The sequence below is a fragment of the Alligator sinensis genome, unplaced genomic scaffold (genome assembly GCF_000455745.1).
Source record: "Alligator sinensis unplaced genomic scaffold, ASM45574v1 scaffold1738_1, whole genome shotgun sequence".
NCBI classification, from domain to species: Eukaryota; Metazoa; Chordata; order Crocodylia; family Alligatoridae; genus Alligator; species Alligator sinensis.
In genome coordinates this window covers 105663-116724 of record NW_005843189.1, presented here as the reverse complement: position 1 = coordinate 116724, position 11062 = coordinate 105663, and the positions used below count along the sequence as shown (strand labels likewise).

At 41.8% G+C, this 11062-nt stretch overlaps 1 protein-coding gene across 1 annotated transcript in view; it reads right to left on the bottom strand.

Annotated features, from left to right (window-relative positions):
* FGD6 (FYVE, RhoGEF and PH domain containing 6) overlaps window positions 1-577 on the bottom strand; it is a 106048-nt gene extending 105471 nt beyond the window's left edge. Inside the window, exon 1 of the mRNA XM_025194397.1 lies at window positions 39-577. Coding sequence (XP_025050182.1) covers window positions 39-159 — 121 coding nt within the window. The 5' untranslated portion in view covers window positions 160-577. The remainder of the gene's footprint in view (window positions 1-38) is intronic.
* Between the last annotated feature and the right edge of the window lie 10485 nt (window positions 578-11062).

The following is an 11062-nucleotide window of genomic DNA, read 5'->3' as shown; positions in this document are numbered from 1 at the left end:
TGGGGCCCGAGTGCGGGGAGCTGCTGTGGGGTACCTACCGCATGGCAGCTGTGACCCGGAGCGAGCGGCGTTGGGGTAGGGGCGCGGGCCCACAGCGCTCTTCTGTGGGACTGGGGCTGTGCGCGGTGCCTGCATTGTATCTGGTCGTGAGCCGAGCATCAGGGACAGCCAAGAAGTGTATTTAAAAGGCCTGAAGAAAGGTGTTTGTACCCGAAAGCTTGTAAAGAACAATTTTTCCAACTAATAGTTCGTCTAATAAAGGAAATCACGTCTATCCACAGAACCTTGTTTGTCTTTAAAAGGGCAGTTGAGGGGCTGGGTCCACTGGGGGCACTCTGTGAACCTTGCCCAGAGCCACCGGAGCGAGGGAAAGCAAGGAGCACTGTCATCTGTGGGGTTTTTGGGTCCCTTGCTAGGACAGATGTTTGCATTTGAGTTATGGGGATGCAGAAAAACTAAGTGTGGGTGCATGCAACTGTTGCCATTGTTATCTGTGAATCACTTCTGAATTGCACGATCAGGGCTGAAGATAGCAAGTCCTCTGAAGAAGTCCTATTTATAAATCAGTGTGCTTCTTGTAAAAGCATCCGTGTAAAACCTGTGCGTATGTTTGCACCGCCTGCTGGAAGCTGCCTTGGGTTTTCTGCTGGTTCAAGTAAAAGAGAATCTAAATGAGGATCCCTGGAAATACTGTCTTTATGTAACTGCATTTTTAATTAGCTAATGGGGTTCAGCGTGCTGGCATAGACTTGGCATACAAAGTAATGGTGAACTATATATGCTGAGGTAGCTCAGCAGCAAATCACATGTGTTTTTCAAAGCTAAATATTCTGGTATCTGCATTTAAATCACTTGCAGGCACACAAAGGAAAACATGGGTAATGTATAGAAGTTGCATTATTTTTAAAGGAAACAAATTATTTATGTTCCTAAAGCTATTGGTTTCTTGTGGATGGAAGGAACTCACTATCTAAGAAAGCTTTGCATTTGAAAGCTTGTCTAAGTCTATCCCAGCCATAGAGTTGCTCTAATAAAAAAATATCTCCCACAAAAATTGTTGCCCATTGCAAAATTCCTGGACCATCATGACTACATCACTCAAGTGCTACCTAGATACTGTCTTATCAGGCTGTGGATATGTTGATTTTCCTCAGGCTTATCATTTTATGGTTAAAAATTGCTTTTGTTTTTGTGGGCATATTCTTTCAATTTTGAGTCATGTCACCAAAACCCCAGTCAAGTTAAATACTGAACTGACCTGGCAGTATTCAATTGGTGCAATGCCTGTGTGGACACTTCATTACCTTTTCCAGTCTAAACTGTCTTTTAACTACAGTTCCACCATGTCCTTGTCCTCATAACTGTGACCAGAGATCATTGTGACTGGAAGTCAGACCCTGCCTGTTGATATCCAAATGTCTTTGTGGAATTCCTCACTTCATACTCGCTAATACACTTGCTGCCATAATGCTCTGCTAGCGCACTAGGTAATGATATAGCTAAGAAGAGTTTGGACAAACCTGATGCAGGAGAGAGGTGCTTAATTTCCTCAGTCTGGAAAAGGGCAGTTCAAAACCAACTGCAAGAACAAAGATGTGCTCTTTTTTAAAATGTCTGAAAACACAAGTTATAGTGTGATGGGGCAAGAAGTAATTCCAAGGTAAGGGGAAGGAAACAGACAGGGGCAAAGGATGGCTACAGAAAATCTGGGGCTTCAAAAACTCTGGAACACTCAGAAGAAGGAACCTCAAGCAATGTGAGCGACACGCTCACTGAGAAAGTGGACTCAGAACATGCAGACTCTGTGGAGAGCAAAGTACTTTTTGAGACCCTGTGATCCTGTTGAACACAGCTCAGTGTCATCCAATGCACCTACAGGTGGAATACACTGTGGAAAGGAAAAGGAGCTTGGGTAGTTGTATTACTGCATGTTTTATTGTTTATTTACTCTGTTCAAAGGCCCTGACTCTCCATTACTCCCTTCCATGTCCCCTGTCCAAATGGTGGGTTAACTTATATGGGCAGGGATGGAAGAAATTGCCTTTTGAATTAGCTTGTTTACTTTAATAACATTTTCTGGCAGCCACAATTTAAAAAATAAGAGAAAATTCTCTATGCAATCCAGAAATATTCCTACTTGCATTCTTTTTGCAGGTCAGACAGATAGAATTTCTAGCAAATACATTCATCCTTTGCAAGCAGAAAATTAAAGATATTTGAGCATTTTAATAATACATTGAAAATAATTTTTGTAAACAGTGCAGTAACTGGTCATTCAGCCAATTCGATTTTTTGCGAATAACGGTGTAAAGTAAACAGTTATAAATGCAGTGGCATGGTTGTTGGTCTGAATATCCAAGTCCAAAGCAAATGTATCTATGCTGTGCTTGGACTGATGGGTACAAAATGGGACAGATGGTTTGCTGGTTCTGGGGGAATGGGCTTGTAGTAGTAGGCTCTGGTGACCCCTTTGCTGGTCTGTGGAATTCCAAGTTGCGTAGATTTCATAGACATTAGGGCTGGAAGGGACCTCGGAAGATCATCGAGTCCAGCCCCCTGCCCCAGGGGCAGGAAATCACTTGGGGTCAAAGGATCCCAGCAAGATAAACGTCAGAATGTTTCTTAAAGGAGTCCAGAGTAGGTGCTTGCACTACCTCTGGCGGCAATCTGTTCCAGGCCTTGGGGGCTCGGACAGTAAAGAAGTTCTTCCTTATGTCCAAACTGAAACAGTCTTGGAGGAGTTTGTGACTGTTTGACCTTGTTATCCCTTGGGGTGCTCTGGTGAACAGGAGGTTGATCTTAAGTTGATCTTAGCCCAGGTATCACTTTTGTCATCTGGCATGATCTTGATAAAATTTTTGAGCAGGCATTCTTTAAACTTTGCCCCCAATTTCTCCTGCAAGTGTAGGATCACTTTCCACAGCTCTTTACATCAGGGCTGTCCAGCTCTCCTCACTAATCCAGCTGCAGCAGCAACTGGAGTTTCTGGGCTCCCCTTCCTCCCACCATCTTCCGCTTCCTGTCCTTGTTCCAGGTATCAGGGCTGTGCAGTGTGGCAAAGCTTGCCACACTGGGAAATCCTGTGGCCTGGGTTGCCCATATGATGCGGTGCATTGGGTCCTCCCTGCTGTTATGGGCTTTGTGTGGGAAATATGGGGTGGCATCCTTGTGTACGTGTGGTACAGTGGGGGTAGGTGGCATGTGTAGTTCAGTGGGATTGAGGGGGCATGTGAAGAATACTATGGACCCTGCTGGTACGGTCTGCAGGGCATGTGGCCCCCAGTTGCTTAGAAACTAGATAGTCCTGCTTTATAGTAAACTTTTGTGGCACCACTGCTCTGAAGAGGCCAACAGCATTCAGTCTGGGTAACCTCAAGCAGATGTTTCTCTTAGGCCTTTCGTATGTTCATGAGCAAGATATCAGACACTGTTACCAGTCCCATAATAATCTTAGCAAAACTGAGCACACTTTTCATACGCCTGTTACCCAAGGCACCCTACAGTTCATCTCCACACCCCTCAGACCCACAGGCTTTGAAAGATATCTCCATAATTGTGTTGGTAATTGTTGAACCCACCACAGGCAAGTTAATATCATTTAATATCTTTATGGGAACTTTTTTAAGGTGCTTGCTCACTTATCTTTTTCTCCGCTATCCTTTTAAATCTAACTTGTTTTTGTCTTGCTGTTTATTGGTGGCTCTGCAGACATATCCTTGAGAGGCAGTCCTTCCACACCAAGTGAAAGGCTGATGTTGATCAAAATAAAGGAGGAAAAAAACAAGGACTAGCACAGGGGTGGGCAAAATGCGGGCCACATGCGGCCTGCCAGGCCATTCTATCCGGCCCACGGGTCCCCTAAAAAATTTAGAAAATTAATATTTATCTGCCCCTGGCTGCCAGTCATTCAGCCCTCGATGGCTTTCCAAAACTCAGTGAGCAGCCCTCCATCCAAAATAATTGCCCGCCCCTGGACTAGCATGTTCTCTGATATTCTCAAGAATGTTAGTCTGGGGCATAAAGGCAAAAGAGCTGAGGGGTGTAGGGGAGTGCACTAAAATAATATCATCCAACTCATGAGACATCAAACATAGATTCCACAAAGCATTATGACCTACACCTAGCAGCTTTTATGCTCCATGTACTCCATGTGCTTTGTGCCTTTGGGACCATATCCAGCTAAGGTGCCAACAGAACGTGCCAGTGTTTTGTGGACTCAGTAGAAAATAAGGGGAGCTGTTATACCCTGCACTGTGGTTAAAGTAAGAGCAATCAGCTCTTGCCCTTAGTTTTATGAGATTTTAAATGCTTTAAAAGTATTTATGTTGTATTATTATTATTAGTAGCATTATTATTGTTCAATAAAACTTGATTTTGTGAAAAATCCAGATTTATTTACTTTGTTTTATAAAACAGACATGTGAGGCCAAGATCAGTGCTTCCTGACCAGACACCTACACCATGTTACAAATTCATTGAGTTCATATACAAGCTAAGTACAGCTGATTCAAGATGTTGAACAAGTTAGCATAAATCAGTACAAATGCACTTGACTATGACATATTTGCAGATTATACATGTAGGTCCAGATCTACAAATGGAGTTAAGTGTGATGACACTAAGAATTACTACACTTAACTCTTGGGTACCTGGCTCTGGGAGTGGAATTCAAAAATCCAAGTTAGATGTCCAAGTTCCTGAGACTGGAAATGGAGGCATTTAGGTACCTGAGAATAGGATTTACAGCAGCCAGCATGCTAGGTGGGTGGAAGGGGAATGTTTAATATAGCCAATAGAAAATGCTTCCAAAATGATTGTGTCTGAAATCCCCCAAATCCTGTCCTAGAGCTAGGTGGCTAAGTTTTTTATTTGGGTACAAATAATTAATTAATTTCTTTTTCTTTTAAAGCACAACTGGAGGAGAAGCAGAATGTGGTGGTGGTAATGAAGGCAATATCTATTCATCATCTACCATATTAGTTGGAGTTTTTGCCCAAAAAGTTCAGGACCTATGATCAATTGCCTCCTCAGCTTAAAACATCTCCCACCTCCCAGGAGTGTGCCCCTAACCACCAGGCTAGAGGAAAGGTTGTTGGTCCCAGCTCTGGGACCACATGGGAGTCTTGAAAGGCCCCAGTGCAGTCCTGGGCCAGGACTGACAGTCAGCTGATTGTTGGCCCTGACACCAGGACCAGCCAGATTGTGGGCACCTAGCTTTTAACTTGCTGGTGCAGGAGGAGCCTGGAATACCTGCACTGGCAAGTAGTAATGGCAGCATTGGGATCTGATTCCTGATCTCAAAATCATGCCCCCTGCCATGTATGTGTGGCATGGCAGGAGGCATGATTGTTGGGGTTAGGAATCGGATCCCATCACACCATTAAATGAATGCATGCCAGTGGCCCAAGAGTCATGGGGCAAAAAAGTGTGAAAAGACAGAGTAAGCAAGGAAGGACCTGACTGCAGCCCTCGTGGGAATGTCCAGACAAGCACGCATGTATGGTCTGCGGCACTGCAAACCACATGTGCCACACATGCACACATTCACCGTGCTGCAAATTAGCAGTGCGGTGGTTTTGGTATTAAAAACAAAACAAAACAAAAAAAACTGTCAGAAAAAAATGGGGAGGTACATGTGGTGGCAGCACGCACCACCTGAAATGAGCCCGGCTGACTAGAGCCACGCTCCAGCTTCTGGTTGGGCTCAGTGTGCCCAGATTGCTGCTGCTGCAGCCCTGGGAGGACCCCAGGCAAGGCTCCTGGGGCCAGCCCAGGTCTTGGCCTCAGCCTCCCATACCCTTCACAGGGCAACATGTCATGCACCACAGCATATGTGCAGGGGCATTCCTTGGGGACAGCTAGCAAGGGCACAGATATGTGCTGCTCCCCCTTGTGGGGATGCGCCCCATGAGAGTACTCCCCTAGAAATGGGAAGTCATGAGTTTAAACCTTGCTCCGAGGAGCATTGAGGGATTTTAGCCAATGACTCTTTAATACAGCATGCATAAGCAGACCTAGGAGTAGAGTCCAAAACTTCTGACTTCCAGCACCTCTGGGTGAAGGTTCTTGTAATTTCCCTTGTGTCTGGATGTTGATAATCCACCAGATACTTCTCCCTTCCACCATGCTGGTAAACATTTTCCCCTTTGCTTCACAAATACATAAGATGCACAGCAGCCCTGGTAGGAATATATTGTAATCTGGCTTAGTCATAGGGCAGTGCTGGCATCTTTTCAGCCAACCAGCTGTACATTCAGCAGTTATCCTGGGCCTGCTCAGTGGGTTGTTACATCTTTCCTTGTCTCCTCCCAGGTCTTAGTGGATGCCTCTATTGGCTGGGAAAGAAGATGGCAGGCTCAGTTCCTGAAAATCATAGTTGATATGAATAGTGTTGATCAGGGGAAAATGTCTGTTCTCACAGCTTTTCAAACAGTCCTGTATTCCTACAGATAGCCATTTTGTATTAAAGATACAAGCATCACACACTTTCCCTGATCACCCTATACCAATATTGGTGAAATATTTCTTTTGACCTACCAATATGCACAAGGAAGGAGAACTATCCCTTTCTGGTTTTATACCCAGAAGGGAAGCCAGCAGATTCAGGATGTTTCCCATCTGTTGCCATTCCCATAAGGGGGTGCATTGAATACTTCTCTTTCCTGCATGTTGCTTATAAGCAAAGTTCTGTAAAGTGAGACATGCTGGAATAGAAAATGGAATAGAATGGAATGACATGTAGGAACTTGACTCTAAACTCCCACACTTCTTGAGCTGAGTGATAGCATCTCACATGGATGATACCTTCTAACTTTGTGTCACTAACTGGTTCCATTGGCACACTTGTTTTGTGCCAGGGTCATTAATAAAAATACTAAGAGAGAATGGTCTGAGGATCAGCTCATGAGGACTAGTAACTTCCCTCCTTTCAATGCTACCTGTTATTGTCCTCCCTTTAGTACATTCCTTACCCATCTTTTTCATCTTAAACAGTAATTTCTCAAGGAGGACCATATCAAATGCTTTACTGAGGTCCAGATAGATTAGGTCAACTGTGTTTCCTTCACTAGAAAATCAGTCCGCAGGCCGGCCTGGAGCGATCCACCTTGAGTAAAAGGATGTTGCATTTGTTCCCGTTTTCTATTTATGTCCATGTTTATGAATCTGATGTGTACAACTTTGTTTACATTGGCATATAAATGAAGATCCTTCCTTCAGATCAACATAGGCAGCTGCTTGGTCCAAACCCCAGTAATTCTGTATAAGGGTCCATGCCCACCATTAGGGATCTAATTGTACGATTGAGACTCTAGATTCAGCTTTCCATTCTAACAGTCAATTTACAGAAGAAACTTTAGTAAAGGCCACAAGTTCAAAGGAGCTCAACATCCGCCAGTTCCCAAATCTGGCAGCAGAGCAATATTGAAGCCAAGACCCACAATATTAAATTAAGCAAATTTAGTTCTATTTTTAAAGGTCTGCTTCCAGACCATTTAAGCACAACATTTAGGTTTTGTGAGACTCTTTTTGTTAAGCAGTATAAACTGTGATATTGAATGTAATTGTTGAAAATGCTTCCATTTAAAACCTACTTGTTTAACTAACCAGAAAGTAAATAGAGAAAATGGCTCCTTTAGTTTCATTGTTCCTGCTGTGTAAAATTCAGTAAATAAATAAACAGCCTTAAAGAGTGGGAAAGAAACTATTTTAAAATTGTCAGTTGGAAGTTAGTTTATCAACGGCAACAAAGCAAACAAATTCCTTGCTGTTGTGCAAAAACAATGCTTTTCTTTAGGGGTGTAGGTTGTAGCTGTGTTGGTCTAATCTAAGGACATAGGCAGACATGGTTCCTTGGGTAAATCTAATGTCTTTTATTGGACCAACTAAAAGACTTTCCTTTACAAATTAATCTTGATTTCCTCCGCCATGCTTCAGTTTTTTACTCCATCCATGAAAAAGTATTGTTAACCTGTCATTTTAATTTATTACAGAATAGTATCCAAGCACTCCATTGCTTTTTTAAAAATCAAAATTAATTACATTTATAAAAAATCTATTTTGTATATAAAATATGATACACCTCAGAAGGCATGTAGCTGTTTTGCTGTTTCCACATGCCACCGTTGATTCATTGCTCTTTGCCAGATACGTATAGAACCTGCTGATTTTTCACTATTTCAGTAATGTTACTGAGAGGGGTGTCAGCTGCTGTATTTAAAGTTGCATCATAATATCTATTTTAACACCATCTTCATAAGTTTGAGAATTTCACCTTTCATATTGGTATGTTTGGTCTCTAGAGGTTACTGTTTTTTGGAACAGCTACATGGGATAAAAAACTACCCTGGGGAAAAAAACAACAACTTTGTTCTCAAATTAAAAAAGAAAAAACCTTGTGAAGTTTCTTGAAACAGCTTTAAAACAAAAAGCTAATGATTAAAAGTTAGAATTTGTAATGGATGTGTCACTTGCTGAGGAAATGCCTTTGCTTGGTCTGGAGAAAACTGGTTTTGCTTTGTGTGAATGAGTCTGAAAAGTCCTTGAATATGAATACGTAGGGATTATTCATGCTACATGCATGTGTGGCTCATTTAGCCACGTGGTGAAATATATTACTGTGAATTGATAGGCACTGTGGGATGGAGACTTATTCTGTTGCACATCAGGAGTTGTGTAACTGATGGGGTTTTTCAGGACTGGGTCTAGATACAATCCCAGGGTCTATTTGAGGCATGAGGGAGAGGGTATTTTAGTGATGTCAGCATATTTTCTCTGCCTGTGTTAAGATTATACTACCATTCATCACCGTAACAGCTGAGCACCTTCCTTGTAAAATTGGTAGTCTTTATGAAGGCCATGATGGACAGTCAAACAGTCTGAATAATAGCATAACCAAATCATTTCAGATTTTCAGTACAGCACAGTTTAAAAGTCCTGATCTTCAATACCCCTTGAACTTGATCCCTTTGGTTACTGGAAAGGAAAAAGATCTTTCTCTGTTCTCCCTTCTCTAAGATTCCTGGGTGTAGTGAGGGAGAACAATCTTGCTTTTTTTTTTTTTTTTTTTTTGTAGGTAGGGTCAGGAGGGACCATCTAGCCTGACCCCCTTCCTTTACCTTCCACCTAATTTTTGCATTCTTTCCTCTTTAATTCCTCCCTCCCCTGCCTTCCTCAGTTGTTGCTCATGGATTTTTTTTTTCAAGAAAAAGACTGAAACTAACATAAGTATTAACATTTTCAGTGTTGATCATTTGGATCTGACTGTGGAATCAGGGAAACCAACCAGGGATGTTAATTTCATTCTGCAAGAGATTAGAAAAACTGTGAGCTGTGGCAGACACTGCAACTCCCTGTTGTGGGCTTGGGAAGAGGATACTATGTGCATTTACATTTGGTTCATGTTTAAAATACTCTTACAGATGTGAAGTCCAGACATTTTGTTTTAAATGAAAGTTTATTTTTTATATATATTAATAATAGCTCCCTCTTAGAGTGAGCTTCGAACTTGCCTAAAGCAACTGGTCTTTTAAAGCCCTAAATCCAGTTAATGAGTTTAGAACAAAAGATACCCTCTTATTAGAGTAGCATATTTGACAACACCCTATTAATTGTATATGTTTTTAAACTAATATTAGAGCTATATAATAATTCATACTAGAGATCTTGATGTGTAGTTGTCCAAAAACAATAATACTATAGCAAGAAACTTGACTAAAATAATTTTAGATATTTTAAAACTTTTGTAGTCTATGGCTCCCTCTACATATTACATGTATTGCACAATTACCTGATTAATTGTGCAGTTAATTAAAGCAGCTACACATGGAAATTAACTATTGCAGTTTAAGAAGGTCCAGCCAGCTATATCCTTAGAGCTACAACATGTGTAATAACTTTATATATGGTTTCTATCCAGCTTTAATTTGTGTAGCATAGATATGCCCCTGTGGCTGAGAGCCCTGTCAGCTGCTGGGGCTCTCAGTGGTGGGGGTGCACTGTCCGCTCCTGCAGCTGGAGTCCTGTGGTTGACTTCCAGCCATGGCACTGCGCCATGCGCTGCTGTGGGTAGAAGTCCCATCAGCTGAAGGGAGCTGATGCTGCAGCAGCGTCCCACATGAGGTTTCTACTTGTGTGCTGGTACTCTCCCTGCCCCAGCAATAAAGTGTGATAGGATCTAATGCTGGATCCCACAATCATGCCTTCTGCCATGCATGTGTGGCGTGGCAAAAAGTGATCGTGTGGGTTGCGCATCAAATCCTATCATGTCTTTACCTGAACATGCAGAGGCGCCCTATCAGATTCCCAGACACTTCATAACAAGCAGCTTTCTGTAGCTTCTTCATAGTTAAGATCCATTTCCTTTGTCTTTCTATCCTAATTTCCTCAAAGATTTTTTTTAACTAGATACTTGACACTGCTTTGAAACCCCAGCATCCTTTCTCTCCAGTCTTCTACAAGTCCTCCCTTCTAAAGTAACACAATTTATTCATACAATGCATTTTTGGTGTGGTAGAAGACTACACTGAATAGAAAGGAAAGAAAACATGGTAGGCATCCAGGTTTGTGCACTTAGTAGGGTACAAAATGATCTTTCTGCTTATTTTGAGTAAAGGATCCCTAAATGGACACAATAAAAGGTCATTAACTTCAAGAAACATCAAGATTTCCTTACTGGAAGAAAGATTTACCTTTTTATTCCTATCTTGTAATTTATTCATGAAGCTTGTACCATTGCTAGAAACATTAGTGTTCACATACTCCCATGGATAGTTTCTTTAATGTAATTATTCCTTGGATATTTTAGAACTAATGGAAGTATATGGCAAGGAATGCTTATACTAAAAACTGCTTAACTATCATGGCATTTGTGCTATAGTCAAATCTGAATTCCTGTTCTAGATTGAGGGGAAATTATGTGACCAAATGTATAACTTTCAACCCCTAATATTCAGAACCCCCCAACTGAATTATGCTGCGTTGTACCAGACTTAATTGTTTCATATAATTTATATCCTATCCTATCCTATCCTCTTTATTTTGCAAGGGAGAGTAAAAATGTCCG